The sequence below is a fragment of the Mirounga leonina genome, unplaced genomic scaffold (assembly GCF_011800145.1).
Source record: "Mirounga leonina isolate KUSES-001 unplaced genomic scaffold, KU_Mleo_1.0 Mir_94, whole genome shotgun sequence".
Taxonomy (NCBI): domain Eukaryota; kingdom Metazoa; phylum Chordata; class Mammalia; order Carnivora; family Phocidae; genus Mirounga; species Mirounga leonina.
Window position 1 is genome coordinate 48,262,504 of NW_023270855.1, and position 22,549 is coordinate 48,285,052.

General features: G+C 44.9%; 1 protein-coding gene across 1 annotated transcript; it reads right to left on the reverse strand.

Annotated features, from left to right (window-relative positions):
• Positions 1-13,635: 13,635 nt before the first annotated feature.
• Positions 13,636-22,177, reverse strand: CCDC105 (coiled-coil domain containing 105). The gene is made up of 7 exons (XM_034998081.1): positions 21,608-22,177; positions 20,111-20,215; positions 15,483-15,681; positions 14,913-15,079; positions 14,684-14,779; positions 14,481-14,594; positions 13,636-13,884 (listed from the first exon to the last, which is right to left on the reverse strand). Exons 1-7 carry the CDS (start codon positions 22,175-22,177, stop codon positions 13,636-13,638), a joined length of 1,500 nt encoding a protein of 499 aa, XP_034853972.1.
• Positions 22,178-22,549: the final 372 nt, after the last annotated feature.

A 22,549-nucleotide genomic window follows, 5' to 3' on the forward strand; every position in this document is an offset into this window, starting at 1 on the left:
TATTTATTTATTTATTTATTTATTTATTTATTTATTTATTTATTTATAGCATGAGCAGGGAGAGGGGTAGTGGGAGAGGGAGAAAGAGCATCTCAAGCAGACTCCCTGCTGAGCACAGAACCCAACCAGGGGCTCAATCTCACCACCCTAAGATCATGACCTGAGCTGAAACTAAGAGTTGGATGCTTAATCGATGGAGCCAGCCAGGCACCCCAATTTATTTTTATTTTTGTTTTCATTTAAATTCCAGTTAGTTAGCATACAGTGTAATATTAGTTTCAGGTGTATGACATAGTGATTCAGCACTTCCATATAATACCCAGTGCTCATTACATCAAGTGCCCTCCTTAATGCCCGTCACCCAATTGCCCCATCTCCCATCCCCCCTCCTCTAGCAACCCTTTATTCTCAACTAGCCCACGGTTCCATTTGAACCTCAGGTCCTGACCTCTGGGTCCCCCTTTGCTTGTGTCAGGGCTCAGCTGTGAGATCTCCTGGTGTTGAAAGAAGGTGGTGTTGCTCAAAGATTTGGAAACTTCTTGTCATCACAGCCTCCCTCAAGGGGTAAACAACCCCAGAGCACCCGACACGATAAGACTGGCATCTCATCATGCAGGATTTTGTTGGCCACAGTCTGGGAAGACGCCCATATGCTCCAAGCACTCCTTCCCTCCCCGAACGTATCAAAGTTTTGTGAGTCACGGAGCTTGTAATACAATGGGGAGCACAGATGTGCAGCTGTCATTTCTCAGGCACCCACTTGGAGCATTTGCAGAATGGGAACCCCAATCCTGACAACTTTGAAATTGCATGGAGAAAACTGAGGCTTAGAAAAGTTGAGTAAGTTGGACTCAGAAGGCAGCTCTCTCAGACTTCTGAGGCCTCTTATTTTCCTTCCTTCATGATTCAGGTCAGATCAATGAAAAAGAAATCAAAGAAGGGCTTGACTACTTCCCCAAGTCCAGCCTGAGAAGATCACGTAAGCTTAGCAGGATAAATGAACTAGCCCAAACTGTTCGGGGTGACAAGAACAGTTCTCTCTCTGACCTTGATTAAATGAGCCCACTGTGTATGGCCAATTTCTCTGGTCTGGTCCACCCCGTGGGTATCTACATGTCTCAGTTGCTCCCAACCTGCCAATTTGATGTAGATGTGGGTGTATGTGTGTATGAGTGTGTATGTGTGTAAGGGGGTGCATGTAGAGGGGCTGCAAATAAGTGGGCAATCTTCACTTTATAGCAAGCAGATAATTGAGCCGGAGTTACAATAGCATAATGGTAAAACACATAGGCTTCAGAATCAGACTGTTGGATGCCTGACCTAGTGACAGATAATACAACCTCTTGGACTCTCAGTTTCCATATCTGTAAAAAAGAGACAGTAATGTCCATCTTGCTTGAATGTTGTAAGGAGTTAATATACTCAAAGCACTTAAAAAAGTGTCTGTTATTTAGAAAACACCCAATTTTACTTCCTGAATACCTCCTGGATTCAACTCTTTCTTTCCAATATCACTTCCTAGTTGAGAGGGCTGATATCCAGGACCTGGATAGTGGCTGCAGATTCCTGACTGATCTCCACTAGCTGGTGTGAGACCTGCACAAGCCTCTGACACACTCCGGGACACCTGCCTTTCACTGTACACGAGGAGATTGACTCCGGTCAGCCAGTTGGTGTTTTGGAAGCTTCATGATGTGTGCACTGTATGTCTCTTTCATAATGAGGTTGGAGCAAAGGAGAGGGGAAGGAGGTGGCCACAAATCAATACTATCAATGGGCTGAGCCAAGTCTGCTGGGAAGAGACCTGGTTCACATTACTGTGGGATGCAATGACTTAATAGCAATTAATGATGGCTATAAGTTGTGTGTGTTTTTTTTTTAAGATTTTATTTATTTATTTGAGAGAGAGAATGAGAGAGAGAGAGAGCACATGAGAGGGGGGAGGGTCAGAGGGAGAAGCAGACCCCCTGCTGAGCAAGGAGCCCGATATGGGACTCGATCCCGGGACTCCAGGATCATGACCTGAGCCGAAGGCAGTCGCTTAACCAACTGAGCCACCCAGGCGCCCCGGCTATAAGTTGTGTTATTGATAAGGCACGAGATGCAGATAAAAGAATAATTATAATGTATTACTGCTGTGAACAAGCAGAATTTGCAGTTGTGGTTACTCTTGCCATGGAGAGAACAAACATGTTTTTGTGTTCAGAAATGGGTGAGGAAAGACCTGGGGAGGAATGAGTGAGAGAGAATCCCAGCAAGTACGTGGAAATCTACTGTTGGAAGAGGGATTACGATAGGATTGCCCTCACAGAGCCATTTCTCACAGAGCCGAGGTCCTGATGCGGTCAGCTACATATCAATTGATAAGACATCTTGAATCTCACCAACAGATTCCCCCTTGAGATTCACAAGACGTGGAGCCTTTCCAGCTGGAGGAAGGCTTAATGGTGTTACACAGAAAGTGTTTTTTTTCCTCCCACACCGGGGGTGGGGCATTTTTAGGTAGGACTTCCTTATTTCCCTCCTCCCCTCACTCCCTTCCTTCTCTCCTTCCCGCTGCATTTATTAACTGTCTACTATGTCAAGCATGGTGAATATAATGGAGAAAATTGAGATACTGTCCATGCTGTGCTGGACTTTACATCTACTCAGTGGAGACAGTCATTAGCAGGTGTCTCCCACTCTCCCAAAGTGGAGCACGCCTATGAAACCTTTCTTGAGCCCAAAAGGCATACAATGAAGAAGCAGTTACTGTTAATTTGTATGGAAAAATTTTTGAGTGTTCTTAGGACCCCCAAAATAACCTCTCTTAGGCTTTTCTGATACCTTAGGGCACGTCTTGCTAATGCATGCACACAATAAATTGAGATAAGGCACAGATGCTCACAGACGTGGTGCAAAGCTCTGGTGGCTGGATGCAGAGATGCTGAGAGCAGTCCTGGGGAAGGAGCTTGGTGGGGACACTCTCGCCGCTTGGGGTGTGTGCTGCCTCCGTAACCACTCCTCACAAAACAAATGCTGAATGCTATTTTCACTTTTCACCCTTTTTTCATAAAAGCAGAAATCTTCTTCAAATTCCCTTGAGTTAGCAAAAACAGGTACTGATGTAGGTCTTTCCTAAGAGTGAGATGGTATAACGTGAACTTTTGAAAAGCGGGGGATACCTGGAAAACAATCACACTAATGAATATATGATTCATTAAGATAAGCATGCTGAAGGAGAGTAGTATATGGTTCTAGGAGAACTTGAGGCCAACCAGGACTACTAAGGAATCTGGAAAGGCTTCCCTGAGGAAGGGACGTGCTTGAGTGGGTGTCTTCTGGGGAGAGGTGTGAGATGGAGTGTGGGGAGTGAGAAAGAGTGGCTTGGGTAGAGAATCAATGAGAACACTTGGTCTTAGCATAAGATCAGTTCCTCCAAGATCACTCAAAGCAAACCCAGAGGAGTCTTTTCCCAATTCATAAAGCATTAGACCAGGTGCTTTGTAAGTGTCCTGGAGGCAGTGAACCTCTTTAGAAGTCTGTTGATAAAGATTGGGTCCTCAGGACTGCTGATCCCGACAGTACTTGAGCCCTCAAGTATACTGATGGATTGCAGAATTTTTCATCAGTGCTAATGAGATTCTTTTTTTTTAAATTTAAATTTTATTTATTTAACATACATTGCAATATTGGTTTCTGGAGTAGAATTCAGTGATTCTTCACTTACATACAACACCTAGTGGTCATCATAACAAGTGCCCTCCTAATACCCATCATCCATCCAGCCCACTCCCCACCTGCCTCCTCTCCAGTAACCCTCAGTTTGTTTTCTATTGTTAAAAGTCTCTTGTGGTTTGTTTCCTTCTCTCCTTTTTCTTTTCGCCCTTCCCATATGTTCATCTGTTTCTTTCTTAAATTCCACATATGAATGAGATCATAGGTATTTGTCATTCTCTGACTGACTTATTTCACTTAGCATATACCCTCTAGTTCCATCCATGTCGTTGCAAATGGCAAGATTTCATTCTTTTTGATGGCTGAGTAATATTTCATTGTATACACACACACACATACATATATGATATATATACCACATCTTCTTTATCCATTCATCAGTCAATGGACATTTGGGCTCTCTCCATAGTTTGTCTATTTATTTATTTATTTATTTATTTATTTATTTATTCATTCATTCATTCATTCATTCATTCATTCATTCATTCATGAGAGATAGAGAGAGAGGCAGAGGCAGAGGGAGAAGCAGGCTCCCCGCGGAGCAGGGAGCCCGATGTGGGACTCGATCCCAGGACTCCGGGATCATGACCTGAGCTGAAGGCAGACGCTTAACCGACTGAGCCACCCAGGCGTCCCTAGTTTGTCTATTTTTGATAATGCTGCTATGAACATTAGGGTGCCTGTATCCCTTTGAATCTGTATTTTTGTATCCTTTGGGTAAATACCTAGTAGTACAATTCCTGGGTCATAGGGTAGCTCTATTTTTAACTTTTTGAGAGACCTCCATACTATTTTCCAGAGTGGCTGCACCAGCTTGCATTCCCACCAAAAGTGTAAGAGCGTTCCCCTTTCTCTGCATCCTCACCAACACCTATTGTTTCTTGTGTTGCTAATTTTAGCTGCTAATGAGATTCTTTATTTTATTTTTTAATTTTTAAATTATGTTCAACTAGCCAGCCTATAATACATCATTAGTTTTTGATGTAATGTTCAATGATTCATTAGTTGCGTATAACACCCAGGCTCATCACCACGCGTGCCCTCTTTAATGGAAGAAAGGAACTTTCCAACAGAGAGCATGTGAGGAAAACAATAAGGCACATGCAGAAGAGGGAGGTCCTACACTAAATTCGTACAAGGGAGGAGGCATTTGAATCACATCCAAATCAGAATCTGATCTGCCACATTGGGTCCCTGGCCACTTCTCCAGCCCCATCCACCACCATCCTAAAAATATTTTTCAGCTTCCCAAATGTACCATTTTCTTACTCCCTCCATCGCTCCCTCCCTCCCTCCTTTCTTCTCTCTCTGTCTCATAAAATGTCAGATCTTTGTTGGTAAACTTGTCTTGAAGTCTAATTTTTTTGATATACAATATGATATTAGTTCCAGGTGTAGCGTGTAGTGATTTGATATTTTTATACATTAGGAAATAACCACTATGAGAGGTTTAGTTAACCATCTGTCACTACACAGTTATTACAATATTATTGACTATTTTCCCTATCTTCCTTACATTACGTCCTTCGGACTTACTTATCTTAATCCCCTTCACCTGTTTCACCCACGTCCCTCATCCCTTTCCCCACTGGCAATCACCAGTTTGTTATCTGCATTTATGAGTCTGTTTCTATTTTGTTTTGTTTGTTCATTTGTTTTGTTTTTTAGATTCCACACATAAGTGAAATCATACAGTGCTTGTCTTTCTCTGTCTGATTAATTTCCCTTAGGATAATACCTTCTAGGTTCATACATATTGTCACAAATAGCAAGATTTCATTCTTTTTTTATGGCTGAGTAATATTCCATTGTGTGTATGTGTATATACCACATTTTCTTTATCCATTTACCGATGGACACTTAGATTGCTTCCCGTATCGTGGCTATTGTAAATAGTGTTGCAATGAATGTAGGGGCACATGTATCTTTTTTTTTTTAATTATTATTTTCATTTCCTTCATATAAATACCTAGAAGTGGAATTGCTGGATTGTATGGTAGTTGTATTTTTATTTTTTGAGGAACTTCTGTACTGTTCTCCATAGTGGCTGCACCAAATTTTATTTCCACCAACAGTACATGAGGGTTCCCCTTTCTCGACATCCTTGCCAACACTTGTTATTTCATATACTTTCTTTTTTGCCCCAGGACCTTTGCTCAGGCTGTTCATTTTTCTTAAACATTCTTTCCTACTCTCCTTTTTAAAACCTGACTGATTCTTTTTTTTTTTTATTTTTTAAAGATTTTATTTATTTATTTGAGACAGAGAGAATGAGAGACAGAGAGCATGAGAGGGAGGAGGGTCAGAGGGAGAAGCAGACTCCCTGCCGAGCAGGGAGCCCGATGTGGGACTTGATCCAGGGACTCCAGGATCATGACCTGAGCTGAAGGCAGTCGCTTAACCAACTGAGCCACCCAAGCGCCCAAAACCTGACTGATTCTTGTTCATATTTCAGGTGACAGCTTTATTGTCAGCTTCTTTAGGGCAGCCTTTCCTGACCTGCCTTCTCACTTGTAGGTAAGATCCCCTTAGTTTTATGCACACATTACACCTTGCTCCTCTCTCTCTCTCTTTTTTTTAAAGAGAGAGGGAGCATGAGTGGGTGGGGAGGGACAGAGGGAGAGAGAGGGAGAGAATCCCAAGCAGGCTTCATACTCAGCGTGGAGCCTGCTATGGGGCTGGATCTCATGACCCTGAGATCATGACCTTAGCAGAAATCAAGAGTCAGATGTTTAACTGAGCCACCCAGGTGCCCTGCTCCTCTCCTTTATTTCACTTCTGATTATGCAGATCAAAATTTGTCCTGTTTTATGGAGTGCTAACTGTGTGCCAGGCACTATCCTAAGCACTTTAAATACATCGTCTCATTGAATTCTCATAGCCCTGTGAAGTAAGAACTATTACTCTGACTAGTTTCGTATGTTGGGGAAATAGGCATGGAGAGGTTAAATAAGTTGGCCAAGGTTTCTTAGTGAATACTTGGCTGCTCCAGGGTTTGAACTGATATCTGACTCCAGTGTCCATGTTCTTTACTACTTTTTGCAGCATAAAAGGAAGAAGGGTAAGGCTGGAGAATTATTCAGGGGCTTCTCAGAGCAAGATGGGTCTACTATTTCCAGGCTACCTGACACTCAGAGCTTACCCCAGAAAACAGGGATCATTAAGTCCCATGCTAGTTCTCACCAAATAGAGATAGGATGATTTGCAGGGACATGTTAAGGGTTGAGTTGGTAAGCAACTCAGGTGATGAACTGGGGGAGGTGGGAGCAGGTAGCTGCTCAGTGGTGGATGGTTATGTCTCTGGAAGAAAGAGACATAGGGGGCCCTGCACTTCTCATTCTGGCACGAAGTAGGAACCAAAAGGAATCATATATCTTTTTTTAAAAAAGATTTTATTTGTCAGAGAGAGAGAGAGAGAGAGAGAGCACAAGCAGGGGGAGTGGCAGGCAGAGGGAGAAGCAGGTTCCCCGCTGAGCAAGGAGCCTGATGTGCGACTCCATCCCAGGACCCTGGGATCATGACCTGAGCTGAAGGCAGATGCTTAACGGGCTGAGCCACCCAGGCATCCCATGGAATCATATATTTTTTTAAAAAATATATTATTTAGAACAAAGTATGGGTGTTATAACTGGCTTAAGAAATAAAAGGTCATTTTTTTTTTTTTGTTCAGGTAAAAAATAGAAGTCGATGGTTCAGAGCTGGAACAGAAACTCAGCAATCAGGGAACCAAACTCACTCTATTTTGTTGCTAGGCTTCCCTCAATATGCAGCTTTCATCTTGTGGCCCCAAGTGGCTGCTCCAGCTCCCATCATCACATCCTACATTCCAGTTTGCAGGAAAGAGGAAAGGTGAAGGGGAGAGTGTCTTCCTTTCCTTTTAGGGAATGAGGGATATTGCACATGTCATTTGTACTTACATTTCATTAGCCAAAATATTGTTCTATAGCCACACCTAGCCTCTCTGTATTCTCCATAACCTTCCAACCCATCCTCAGCTCAGATTCTCCTTCTCAAGGATCTAGTGGTGTCCTGCTTTGTACATGTCGAAACCACAGCCTCATGGTTTAATTCTTCAGACCACAGCTTACAGAATGAATGAGGTTTTGAAGAGAGCTCTCAGCAAGGATTTGGGGAACCTCAACTCTAGCCCTAACCTGCTACAAGCACAGTTTGAGACCTAAATTGAATTGCTTCTCCTTTCTGGGTCTCAGCATCTCTACTTATAAAATGAAGTGATTGGCCCCTTTGCCTTTCATCTCCTTCCGGGTTCTAGAAAGTTCTTCACCATGCTCCACAGAATTCCATGGACTAACAACTTTGTGAGGACTGAGATGCTTGCCCCTATTCCAACCATGGTTATTCTGATCACCCAACTGTTTATTCCATCTTTCAAGCATTCATTCAAGAGCTTCAGCCTCAAGCAAACCTTTGTTGATGGCTGGAGAGTGTCACAAAAACTTCAAGTTTCCCCCTAAATCCATACCCCATCTGATTGTGGAGTAATATAAACTTGAGCTGGCTATATGATCATCAAGAACAGATTACATCTCCGAGGCTCCTTTGAAGCTAAGGGTGGCCGTATGAGTAAGTAGTGGCCACTATGAATGAACAGAACTTGTATGTACAACTTTTAGGTCATGCCCTTAAAGGGGAGAAGCATGCCCTTTCCTTCTTCCCTCTTTTTATGTCTGCTGGCCACAGGTGTGAGGAGGGGCACAAGGTGGAATACAAGGTGAAAGCTTTAGCAAGATAATCATGAAGCTCCCATCCTTACTCCAGGCTAGAGTGTCTACCTGGAATTTTACCTTGCTATTCTGATTTACTGGGCTTATGTGGTTTAAAAATAACATCTATATCATAACAAACATGGAATCTAGTACCAAGAGACTGCAAATTTAGTGCCAGAACTGCAAATATATGACATTGGCTTAGTGTAGTGATTTTCAAACGGGGATGATTCTGCAATTCTACCCCTTCCCCCAAGACATTTGGCAAAGTCTGGAAACATTTTAGATTGTCTAGAGTTGGGGGGAGATGTTACTGGCATCTACTGAGCCAAGGTTGCTGCTATATATCCTATAATACACAGGGTAGCCCCATAATGCACAGAATGATCTGGCTCAAATGTCAGCAGTGCCACAATGAGACAATCTGGCTTAGCAAGAAGTGGTGAGGACACATGGGTACATGCTGGAAAGCTGGTAACTCATGTTTTGCTATGATAAAACTTGATAAGGCTGTTAATTACAGTGTGGGCAGAGCCTGTAGCTCTAGAGGAAGTGGTTTAAAAAATTTAGAATGTTGGAGGGTGTTGACTGCTTCTTGCTGTCGTCAGCACAGTCCTGTAAAAACGAAAGACAGACTCAGAATGGTCAGCCAGTGTGTAAGCAGAAAGAGAAGGAGAAAACATGCTGAGCGAAAGAAGCCAGACACAGGAGGTCTCATATTGTATGATTTCTTTTACATGAAATGTCCAGAATAGGCAAACCCATAGAAAGAGAAAGTAGATTTTTGGTTGCCAGGGGCTGGAGGAGGGGGATGGGAGTGACTGCTTAATGGACATGCGGTTTTATTTTGGGGTGATAAAATGTTTTGGAGCTAGATGGTGGTGATTGTTGCCAACATTGGGGATGTAAGAGAGAAAGTTCTGCTGAAGGAGAGTTTGCTGTGAGAGAGGGAGAGAGAAAGAGAGAGAAAGAGAGGCCATCTAGAATTTTTAGGCGTATTAAGTATATTTGGATGAACTTGTTGGCTATGGTTATTTATCACAGATAGAACTGACCAAAAGTCAATAGACTGAAAGTCTACTAACTTTTTGGTAAAATCCAAATATTGAAAAAATTACAAGTGTGGCTTCTGTCAAAAAGCCTATGATTGTTCAAATCCCAAAACACCTCTGGCTCTAAGTTGATACTGGCAGGAAGTAAACTTTGAGATCTGCACCCTCCTTCCTCAAGGTCCACTTCTTATGTCCACCTAAAATGTATTTCTGGAGAAAAATGAACAAGAAAGACCCTTATTGAGGCAAAGCAAGAAATCATGGAGGACAGTGGACAAAGAAATTTCTCCAAAAGAAAAGAGCGAAGCGGGAAAGTGGAACTTCCAATCTATCTGTAGCTTATCCAAATTTCCATCATGGCTAAATATGCACATCATGTCATAGTCAGAAAAATGCCTTGCATCCTGAGAAAACCACCCCAGAATTGCACCTTGTCTTTTCCTAAACTGTTTCATAGTTTTGCTTAACAATCCTCAAATGGATGAAATATTGGGCCCTGTGGTAGGCAGCTTCTGACATTGCTGGCAAGAATCCTCACCTCCTGGTAGTCACTTCCTTGTGTAACCTGCTCACCTTCAGTTTGGGCTGGACCTAGTGACTTTTAATGAATAGAATATGGTGAAAGTGATGGGATGTCACTTCTGAGATCAGGTTACAAAAAGACTGTGACTTTTGCTATCTCTGACTTGTCTCATTTGCCTTATTTTTCACACTCTGAGGATGTAAGTTGCTATATTGGAAAGGCCCATGTGGCCAACAGCCTGTGAGGAACTGAATCTTGTCATAACCTGGTGAGTAAGTCTGGAAGCGGAGCCTCCCCCAGGAGAGCTTTCAGATGAGACCAGAGCCCCAGCTGACATCTTGCATTCAGCTTTGTGAGAGACCCTATGACAGAAGACTGAGGGATAATGTTATTTCAAGCCACTGATTTTTGGGGTAATTTGTTACATAGCAAAGATAACTAATACAACCATATGTTGCTGACTCCTTAAAAGAAAACTGTAGGGCGCCTGGGTGGCTCAGTTGGTTAAACGACTGCCTTCGGCTCAGGTCATGATCCTGGAGTCCCGGGATTGAGTCCCGCATCGGGCTCCCTGCTCCGCAGGGAGTCTGCTTCTCCCTCTGACCCTCCCCCCTCTTATGTGCTCTCTGTCTCTCTCATTCTCTGTCTCAGATAAATAAATAAAATCTTAAAAAAAAAAAAAAGAAAACTGTATATTGCTGAAATTTTTGCAATGCTGATCCCTACATATAACCACACTGAAGAACTGCTATTTTCTCCCACCAGTTAGAATACTGAACAAGTTGATTCTCTGAAGGGAGATTCTCTTGTAAGTTAAAAAAAAATTCTCAGCTCTCAAATTTATTCCTGAGTTTTTCTTTTTACCATTAAAAATTGAGATATAATTGACATATATTGGTTTGATATATTTATGTTGCAATGTGATTGGCTAACCAATTCACATTGGCTAATCACTGTCACATCACAAAGTTATCATTTCTTCTAGTGGTGAGAACAGTGAAGATTTATTCTCTTAGCACATTTGATATTTATAGTGTAGTTTTGTTTTCTGTCATTACTGTACTGTGTATTACATCTCCAAGCCTGATTTATCTAAAAGTTGTATGTGCCCTTAAACAACAACCCAAAATTTCCTTGAAGAAAAGGAGCTTATTCTATTCCCAGAGAAAGAATTCTTTAATATTCTGCACAGAAGGATTTGTCATTTGCTAACGACCATGGGCTGATCTGTGTCAACTCTTCTCCCCATTTCATAATGGGGGTTTTTAAATCCCCACTCTCTTGTTTGAATCCCATCACTGTTTATTTGATGTGTATGGGGCAGATAATTTACTGTTTGGTTTGCTGACCACAAGACCATGAACCACTACATTTAGACCTAATGGAGAAAACTGTGCATTATCCAGAGGTCCTGGAGTTTGAGGTAGACGTATTTATGATGGGACTCTGGGGTCTCACCCTACATGGAAAGAAGGATGGATTGAAAAACCACTCTCAACATCTTGTATTTCCTCCTGTGATTTGCTCAAGAATTTTTGGCTTCACAAACTCATAGAAGCAGAGAGTAGAAGGGTAGTTGCCAGGGACTGGGAGAAGGGGGACGTGGAGGAGATGTTGATCAAAGGATGCAAGCTTTTAGTTATGCAAGATGAATAAGTTCTGGATATCTAATGCATAGCATGGCGACTATAATTAACTATTATACTGTATACTGGTAATTTTCAAAGAGGGTATATCTTAAGTGTTCTCACCACATACAAAAAAAGAAGAAAATGGTAGCTAAGTGTGGGGTGATGGATATGTTAATGAGACTGATCGTGATGATCATTTCACCATGTATACATATAATACATATGCAATTTTTATTTGTTGGTCATACTTCAATAAAGCTGTTAAAAGTTTTTTTGACTTTGAAGATGACTCTGAGAAGCACTTAGTTTAGTCCAGAGTTTCTTAACCTTGACACAATTGACTATTTTCAACCAAATTATTATTTGTCATAGTGGGGACTGCCCTGGGCACTGCAGGATACTTAGCAGCATCCCCTACCCCCTACCCCCATCCTTAGTTGTGACAACCAAAAATGCCTCCAGAAATTGCCAAATATCACTTGGTCAGGGGCAGAACTGATTTCATCCAACCTCTTTTGGATGAAAACTGGTGTTTTAGTCCCCCCCCCCCTTTTTTTTAAAGGGATGATGTTTTTCATTCCCGTTTTATTTTATAATTTATTTTATTTTTTGTTTCAAGTTTAATTTAAATTTTAGTTAACATATAGTGTAATATGGGTTTCAGGAGGAGAATTTAGTGATTCATCACTTACATACAACACCCAGTGCTCATCATAACAAGTGCACTCCTTAATACCATGGGACGATGACACACACCTTATGGTGTCACTGAGAGGCTTAAAAGGTGCTCATGATGTGACCCAGAGCAGCAGCCGAAATCTCAGCTCGGAGGCAATGGAGGGGATTATGCAATCACTGTTGGGGAATATGGGGTGAGCAGAGGTGACAAGATGGGGCTGTGTCAGCAAGGATGAGGGTGGCAGATTGCAACTCAGGGTGTAAGGCTTTGTGTGCAAAAGGAGTACTTGCATTCCTATGCAAAGTTTTGAGGCTTGATGAATGGACAACGATGCAGGGGAAAGAACAATTTCCAGCCCCAGGAAGGATCTGCAAGAGGCTCAAAATCAACAGGGTGGTGGCAGCTCTGTGCCCTAAAGGATATATGAACTGCACACACAGGTGCCCTTTCTCTTGGGCTTCAACAAATAGGGAACTCTGGCCAATGGAGAGAGGAGGGTAGGGACATTTATTCCCCCAGCATCCACACGGCAGCACTGCAAGCCTGGCTGCTTTTGACTACCTTGTCCTTTCAGATTTAGGAGTGGCAAGGGTGGCTCTCCACAATTACCAGCACCTTGGTACTGTGCTATCCATTGAGGTTTTTTTTCTATCTTGTCTACACCTTTGCGAATACAGTTGATTCTCGTTATTTGTGGTAGTTATGTTCTATAACTCGTGTGTGTGTGTGTGTGTGTGTGTGTGTAATGTTAATAACGGCAGCCAGTGGGCTGGGAACGTGCATTCACCTAAGAGGGGAGGAGTGAGGGGAGCTTCAAGTTTTGCTCCAAGTGCAGGCTTTAGATGCAGGGATTAAAATTTTAGCTCTTCTGCTTACTAGCTGTCTAACATTGGGCAGTCACCATTCTACACCATTACACACTATCCTTATGACAAGCCTTTGAAGTGGGTGCTGTAATATTTTCCATTTTACAGGTGAAGACACTGCGGCCAGAGAGGGACAGCGACTTGCCCAAGGCTACACTGTTGAAACTGGGGAGCTGGGATTTGAACCCCAGAAACCTGGAGCCCAGGTCCAGCCTGTTAACTCCCAGGATACACTGCCCATAACGTGTTGTAGGGTAAGTGATTGATATACAGTAGGTGCCTAATGAATGGTAATTATTGTCGCTTTTAATTATAGTTCTTCTAGAGGATGCTTCGAGGGAGGGTAGGTCAGGCGAGGGGGAGAGCCATTGAGCTGTCAGTCTCTGCTCAGCAGGTCCAGCCAGAGCTGGGCCGGAAGGCTGGGGCAGGGGGCGAGTCTGTCACTTTGTGGCAGCATCCGACTCGACGCGCGGCGGCGTGCGCGGGTCCCAGTCTTTGACCAGGCGCTGCGCCTGCTCGTAGCACACGTGCGGGTGCCTCTGGCGAAGGCGCAGGCGCACTACATTGTAGTCCACTTCATACCCGATCTTCTTGCAGTTGAGGCTCCCGGTGAGGTTCTTGTGCGTGGCGAGCAGCTCCTTCAGGTTTTTTTCCACGTGCGAGATGTGGCGCTGCAGCTTGTCAGTGCCCTGGGGAGGGGGCGGGACCGTGCTGCGAGCCGGGCGAGCCGGAGCAAGGGCCGCGGGGCACTGTCTGGGGCGGCCCAACACGCCTGGGCCAGGTGTGTGTGTGTGAAAAGAGCGTACCTTTAAGAAGGGGCGGACCTCGGAAGGGGAAGGGCACACCTGGGCCACGTGTGCTTGCGGAAGGTCCCAGCCTGGGAAGGAGCACAGGAGGGAGCACGGGAGGGAGCACGGGAGGAGAGGCGGGACTCGCAGAGATTGGGGGCAACACGCGCTTGAAAGAGAAGCTGCGACAAGGCGGGGCTGGGGGTGGGGGGGGGGCGCGGTACGCACCTGGAGGACCTGGGATGTGGGAGAGCATCTGGGCAAGGAGTGCATGAAGGAGCTAGGTTGAAAGAGGGCCGTATCATGAGGGGGGTGAGGAGGGTAGAGGTTGAGGGGACTTTTTTGAGACAGGTGTGGGTACCGGAGGGCCTCCTTCTGGATGGGAGTTGAAGGACTGGCAGATCTGGGTCAGGTGTGCTTGAGCAAGCGGTGTTACCGGGATGGGGCTGGGACTAGAGAGGACGGGAAGGCGCGGAAGGGGCCACCGAGGGGCATACCTGGGCGAGGCGGGAGGCTTCGGGGAGTTGGGTGCCCACGTGTCTCTGATACACTCGAACCAGAGGTCTATCCAGTTTCTCTCGAGTCTCCAGGTGACGTTTTGACAGAGGACCCTGGCGGAGTGCGGTGTGCTGAGCAGTGAGGCCCAGGCTAGGCGGACAACCCTGGCCCCACCCGCTCACCCTCTTGCGCCACAGCATACCTTGATGAGGCCACGGGTGATGTACATTTCCTGGTTGAATTTCGTGCACCGATGGATAGTTCCCCTCATCAGTCCTAAGGTCATATTCATTCTTTCCTGGGTGGGTGGGAGCACAGAGGGATCACACTGACTTCCGGGCTCCTCTGCTGCCGCGTCCCCATCTCCGTAGTCAGCTCTAGTCCACCCGAGCCTCCCGCCACCAACTAGGAGTCGCCCCTGCCGCGCCCACCTTCAGCTCCAAGGTCTCACGCATCTTCTGCGCCAGCGAGGCGCACACGCGATCGCTTATCTCTTGTTGTTGCTCCCGGACGTCCTCCTCGTTCTTTGTCATTTCTAGCAAGGTGTCCTTGGACTCCATCAACAGTCGCTTGGCTTCGTACAGCGCCGTGGCGCACTCTGCGGGCGGGGTGGGGTCACGCGTGGAGACCCAGGGCCTCCTTTTCCCGATCCTGGCTGTCTGAGTCTCCCTCTCTATTCTCAGGTTGTGTTGGCCCCTGGGCGAGGGGGTTTATTGAAGGACTTGGAGCAAGTCCAGGGGAGAGGCTGTTGGTGGAGTTGGTATAAGTAGTGTCCCAGATTGACTGAAGGAGTGCTTGCCCGCAGGAGTGTGGGAAGCAGGAGTGTGCAAGGGAAAGAGCTAATTAAGAACGTGGCCTCAGTGGAGATGGGCTCTCAGCCCTCTCACTTGGTCTGGGGGGAGGGGGTGGAATTCCCCAGGGAAGGCAGTGGCTGAGAAGTGGAGGCCAAGTGGGCACCCAAGAGTACCTACAATAGTGGGCTCCTTTCTGTGGGGGCTTACCTGGGGTATAAGTGCCCACAGGGTCTGGGGGAGGCGTTTTCTGGCCCTGAGTGCGCGGGGAAGGGACGCGGGAGAGGTTCACCCAGGAGTGGCGGCCAGCCTGCTCCAGAACCTTATCCAGTGGCTGGTTCATTAAGTCCACAGCTTGGAGCCTCTCCTTACAGCAGAAGGCCAGAGTGTCGTGGCAGGACGCCAGGGCCTGGGGGCAAGGAAGCAGAGAGGGGCAGAGAAAAAGGCAGAGTGTGAGTGGGGAGATTGGGAGAGGTGGCTGGAAGCGATTACTCTGCTGCTGGCTGCAAAACGTTTCCACCTCCAAACTGACCCTGTCCAGTTCTGGTTCCTGGCAGAAAGAATTGATTTCTAGGTGGAAGCTCAGACACTTCCCACACCACTCCCCCTGTCCAGAAGCCTTCAATGATTCCTGGGTGGAGAGGGGAGGAGCAGAAGGGACTGGTGGTAGCTTCCTTGTTCTGGGTGTCATTTTCTTTTGCATTCTGTGCCTGGCTTTGCTCCGGCGTTGCAAGAAAACCCCACCTCCCTTCAATTGTTCCACCTGTAAAGAGGAGAGGTGTAGCCTGAACCTACACCAGTAGTCTTCCTGTACCAGTCCTTTGCTCCTCAGCTGCATTCAGGGCTGATCCCTTCCCCTAGCCTCAGGGTCTCTCCTCCTCTGCTCCTGTTAGTATCAGGAGCCCTCTGCTGTCCTCAGAGTGTCTCCCCCACCAACATCTATCTCATCTGAACTCCTACTCCCATCCAAACCCTACTTCCACCATTATAGAATGAAGCATATTGCATTTCTTTGATACTTGCAGTTATTTGAAAGTTATATTAAAACAAATCTTTTGTATATATATCCATATAAATCCATATATTAAAACAAGTCTTTTGTGTGTGTATATATATCCATATATAAATGTATATATATTTATGTATTTATATATGGATATATATTATATATTTATATATTGTATATATTGTGTATTTTATGTATTTATTATGTATTTATAATACATTATGTATTTATAATGTATTTATATATATTTATAATATATTATGCATTTATATATTATGTATTATAAATATATATTACAAATACATAATATATAAATGCATAATATATATGGACAGTATATAAATATATATATCCATATATAAATACCACCTTCATCAAAATATAGGATATTTCCATCACCCCAGAAATATCCCTGGTGCCCCTTCCCTCCTCCCTACTAAGCTGCCTTGCAGATTAGTTTTGCCTGTACTTTAAGGTGTCCATAAACTACAGCCTATGGACTGGCTGCCTCTTTTTGTAACTAAAGCTTTACTGGAATACCGCCATGCTCATTCATGTGCATATTGTCTCTGGCTCTTTTGTGCTACACTGGCCTAATTGAGCAATTGTAACAGAGACTGCATCTTGCACAAAGCCTAAAATATTTACTACCTGGCTCTTCAAGAAAATGCTTTTGACATCTAGAACTTCATATAAATGGAATCACACAGTGTGTATCCTATGTCTAGCTTCTTCTGCTGAATATAATCTCTTTGGGGTTCATCCATTTGAGTAAAAGTAGATTTAAAAAAGTCATTCATTCATTCATTCATTCATTCATTCATTCATTCATTCATTCAAATATTCATCAAGCCCCTCCTGTGTGCTGGGCAATGTATCAGGGAATGGGGAATGCAGTGGGGAAAACTGATCCCGTTCCTGCCCAAAAGAAGTGATGGGGTCAATATGTGCAGAAAAGATGGGCTAGTGAGAGGATCAGAGAAATGGAAATTATCTGGAGGGGAGCATGGGATCCAGAGGGGTTGTTTTTGGTGATAAAATAGACATAACAAAATTTGCCATTTTAACAATTTTAAGTGTAGAGTTCAAGGGTATTAATGTTGTGCAACCACCACCACTATCCATTTCCAGAACTTTTTCATCATCCCAAACAGATCTGTACCCATCAGAGAATAATTCTCCATTTGTTCACTGGTGAGGATAATCCAATAAAGATGGAAATATTAGTGATGCAGGAGAATGGGGAGAAGGTGGGTGCAGAGGTAGATGGAATTATAACATTGGCAGGGAATAATAAGAGAGGTTCCCTTCAGTGGCTTCCATGCATTGGGGTCATTCACTGAGAATGAGGAAAGCAGAGAGCTGGAGAGGTTTGAAGGAAGAGAAAGTATGAAATAACTTACCCAGTGGGACAACAAGCCTTCTAGAGACACATGGTAAGATCCCTGGGAAAGTTCTGAGTGCCAATTTGCATTCACGATCTCAAGCTGAAACACATCTGTTGGTTGTAAGCATTTTTCTCCAGTGGCCATTCTCAGTTTCCATCTATGTCTGTTTTTTCCCCATCTCTCCATTCCCCTTTCTCTCTTGCAAACCCTTCCCTACTGGGGCCACCCTCAGGGTCTTCTCCCCTGTCTGTTTCAGACTTTCTTGAAGGATTTTTCAGGACTCACCAGGTTTAAAGGAATATGACTGGTGGCCTGGGGGTTTGGTGGGATGAGCACAAGGAAGGTTCTGAACCACGGACAGTGGTGTGCCAGCTCCTAAATTTCCTCCCCCATCCTCACCCACTACCCTGATCTGTCTCTTACTTGAATGTCCTTATAATGTGAAGTCTGTGAGGGCAAGGCCAGCTCTGTCCTCTTCACTGTTTGTCCCTAATGCCAAGCATGGTGCCCAGACACCAGGGTACTGGATTAATATTTGTCAAATAGATGAGTCAAAAGCACACACAGAGTACCAGCTAACTTTAACCAGTTCCAAAGGCTCCATCAAACCTGGCTGCTCTCTCATCTCCATTAGTGCCCTCATAAAGAAATTCTTGTTGTAAGAGTGAAGGATGTAGTGACAGACCATCTCTGGCTGGAGCTGACAAAGATTGAGCACATATCACAGTATAAAGAGCTAGGCTCAAGACCTGACCTGAATCATAAGGTAGTTCTGGCACTTCCTGGTATATATCCAAAAAAGATCAGGGTCTCAAAGAGATATCTGCACTCCATGTTCATTTCAGCATTATCCACAATAGCCAAGACATGGAAACAATAGAAGTGTCTTTTGACAGGTGAGTGGATAAAGAAAATGTGATATATATGCTATTAAAATATTAATGTATTAATAATCAAAACACTGATATCTTAACATATTATAAAATAGTTATATATAATAAATAATATATTATTATAATATGTACTATTTTATACAATATATTGTATATTTATATATAATATATATAGAAATTATATTTTATATAATATTTTATATAATAGAAACCATATATAATTTATAATAATAAATTATAATATATAATATAAAATATAATTATATTATATTTATATATAAAATATATTGTATATGGAATATATAATATATAAAATATAATTATAATATGTATTAAAAAGATACTTAATATATAATATGCATTATATATTAATACATGTTATATATTATGTATTATATTGCAGTATATAATATATATTAGTATATATAGAATACATTATATAGTACATATGTTATAATATACAGTATAAAGCATATAATATATTGTTATAGAATATATTAATATATAATATATATGACATTATAAATTATATAATAATAGATAATATATGTGTTATATTAATTATTATGTAATGATATATTATGTATTATATTAATAATATAGAATAAGAATATATGATATGTAATATATAATGTAAAACATATACAATAAAATATATATAATGGAATATTGTTCAGCCTTAAAAAAGGACACCTTGCCATTTGTGACAACATAGATGAGCCTGGAGATTCTTTATTATGCTAAGTGAAATAAGCCAGATGCAGAAAGATCTCACTTATATTTGGAACCTAAAATAGGCAAATCCAGAGCACCAGAGTGTAGAATGGTGGTTGCCAGGGCCTGGGGCAGGGGAGGGAGAAATGGTAAGATGTTGGTCAAGGGGCACAAAGTTTTAGTTGTGCACCAGTGATTAAGTTCTGGAGATCTAATGTAGAACAATGTGACTATAGATAACAGTACTGTATTTTATAACTGAAATTTGCTAAGAGTTTGGATCTTAAGTGTTCTCTCCACACACACATAAAGGTAACTATGTGATGTGATGGATATGTTAATTACTTTGATTATGGTGATTATTTCACAATGTATACATATATCAAATCATCAAGTTGTGTTAAATATATACAATTTTAAATGGTCAGTTATACCTCCGTAAAGATGGAAAACAAAAAGATGCCTGAGCTGAAGCCACAGCCCTGCCATTGACTAGCCCTGTGCCTTGGGTGAGTCTGTGTCTCTCTGAGTCTCAGTTTCCCCATCTCTAATGAGGGGATCATAGTTTCTGTTTCACAGGAGAGTTTTAAGAAGTTAACCCAGTGACTACACAGGGCTTGGCACAGAAGGGGTGTTCGTTGTTATTTTGGGGCTCAACTCCATCTCTTAGAGCCTTGGTTTTCCCACTGCACAAAGTGGAAATACAGTGAGTGTCAGGGCAGGATGGACAGGGGTGTGGTTTGAGGGTTTGCTGTGGCTACAGTCCCCAAGGTTAGAGCAGTTCACCCATTCGGATCCACCTCCACCCCTCCTAACTTGGCCCTAGGTATTCTCAACCTTGAGCAGAGCCTCTGATTTTTCCATATCTTTTTCCATCTTCCTCTTCATGCTCTTTAGCTCCTCCTTCTCCCAGGTAAGCATACAGTCAGCTTTGTCAGAGACCTAGAAAACAAGGAGAGAATCTCTCACACCTTCCAGAGGGGGCTGGAGGGAGATTTCTCCTTCCAGTGTATAGTAGAGGGCTTGTTAATGTCATAAACTTTGGGTTTGGAGAATGGAGTTGGGGGTGCTCTCACCCTTTGGGGACCTCACTCTGAGGGGGCTCTCACTGGGGGGGAGGTCTTATCCTTTAGAGATGGGGCTGGGGGCTTCTCTGTTTCATAGGTAGGAGTCCAGTGAGATGGGATGGAGGTGATTTAACTTGGGGGAAGGTCGTTCTCACTCTGGGGCTGGGGGTCCCCCCTTCCTTGGTGATGGTCTTATCCTCCCTCCCTGGCCAGAAGTACAGGGGACTCATCATAGGGATGATGAGGGGTTGCCTTTTTGGGTTCTTACTATCTGGATTTGGGGGCTGGGAGTAGGAATCCCACCCAGTGTGTGGGGGTTTCATTTCTCCTTAGAGAGGCTAAAATGTTCCCCACTTTTGGGGTGATGGTTTGCAGTTTCACTTTAGGGGGAGGATTTCACCAGGGCTGAGACTAGGAGTCTCACTCTTTTCTCTGGCTGGGGACTTAGTTCTCAGGTGCAGGGACTTGGAGTCTGAGGGTCTCAACTCGTAGGTGGGACCTGTTCTTTTCTCCCCAGATGAGGCCTGGGGAGGGTTCTCACTTTCTGGGGCTGTGGGGGAGGACTTGGGGTTTAAAAAAACATTTTGAGGAGGGGTGCCAGGGTGGCTCAGTAGGTTAAGTGCTGACTCTTGATTTCAGCTCAGGTCATGATCTCAAGGTCCTGGGATTGAGCCCCACATTGGGCTCCGTGCTCTGTGCAGAGTCTGCTTGTCCCTCTCTGTCCCCCTGCTTGCTCTCTCTCTCTCAAATAAAATCTTAAAAAACAACAACAACAACAAACATTTTGAGGAGAGTTTCATTGGTTGGGACAAGGACATCACCCACTCTCCTCAGCGGGGGGCTTTGGGTGTGTTTTCACTGGGATTGGGGCATTGAGGGTCTTAGGGAGGGTCTCACTTTCTGGGCCTGGGGGCTGGATGGGTCATTTCATACCTGGGCTGAGGGCTGTGGTTGCCCTTTGGGAAGAATTTCATCTAGTCTGAATATTCAGAGTCCCACTTTCTCTCCTTGGTTGGGGGACTGGAATAGACACTGCCTTTGGGGCAAGGGGCCTGAGGATCTCATCCCCTCGGGAGGGTCTCACCCTCTGGGCGCGGAATCGAGGCACCTCCTCTTGGGAGCGTCCTCATCTTCTTGTGCCCTCACTCGATGGGAGCTGGGGCCTGGGGTGGAGGTGGGTGTTCTCTCTACGGGGAGGGGTTTTCCCAGGCCGAGCGTCCGGGAGCTGAGGCCTCGGTCTCTGAGAGGGCAGGGAGGATGGTCCCACCTTCTCAGACTTGGGCCGGTAACCCCGAAGCTTGCGACTCTGCTGGTTGATGAGCAGGCCTTTGCGCACCTCGCTGAGCCTGCGGTCCGTAGCCTCCCGCTGGCGAAGCAGCAGCCGCAGCTGTCCATTGATCTGGTGCTGCGCGCGGCACAAGCGGGCGGCGGTGAGGCGCGCTCCGCGCGCGTGCGCGTGCACCACCTCGGCAGTCTGCAGGGCCAGCGCATCGCGGTGCATGGGCAGCGGCAGGAGGGCGTGCCAGGCGGGGGGCTTCGTCTTGCCCTTCCACAGCGTGACGCCCTCGCCCGGCGGCGGCTTCTCCAAGGTGCCACCGCCCTTGAGCATCTCCACGCGGAAACGCCAGGGCAGAATGTAGGCAGCGCGGCAGAGATGGCGCGCCACGTGTGGGTCCCTCACGCTGTCCTTGGGTTGCCACATGGTCACCGCCTCCTGCCCGCAGCGGTCGGTCAGGTGGTGCGCCTTCTGCGTGATGGCCTTGGCTGCCTCGCGCCATGCTGGAGCCCCTATGCGGGTGTCCTGGCTGCGCTCAGCTGGGGGTATCAACACGGGCATTGTCCCTGCTTGCTGTCTCGGCCTGGCCCGGGGCCTCCACGGGGAGGGGCAGGGACTCCCAAAGACGCGCCAACTCCTTCCTGGCCTGAACAGTGAGTGAAACGCACTGCAGTGCCTATCACCATGGCAACGGTGGCAACAGCGCAGAAGGAGTTCCATGGGTGGGGGAGGGGAACCGGGTCTTTGCTTTGGAACTTGGCCACGGTGGCTTGGAATCTTGGCTCCTTGAGGAAGCCGACCTCATTGAGCACATCTCTTTCTGTTGCTTCTTACCCCCACCCACACAGGCCTTCTTCCAGCTCTTGGACCACACTAAGCTTTTTCCCACCTCAGAGGCTTGCATTCATCGTTCCTTTTGGGTGGCATACTCCT

Excerpts from the sequence above, each read along its gene's own strand:
- CCDC105 (XM_034998081.1), bottom strand. The coding sequence starts at position 22,177 with ATGCCCGTGTTGATACCCCCAGCTGAGCGCAGCCAGGACACCCGCATA. Across the intron at positions 20,216-21,607 it reads ACCGGCCCAAGTCTGAGAAG|GTCTCTGACAAAGCTGACTG; the intron begins GTGGGACCATCC and ends CTTGTTTTCTAG. Across the intron at positions 14,780-14,912 it reads GTGAGACCTTGGAGCTGAAG|GAAAGAATGAATATGACCTT; the intron begins GTGGGCGCGGCA and ends CCACCCACCCAG.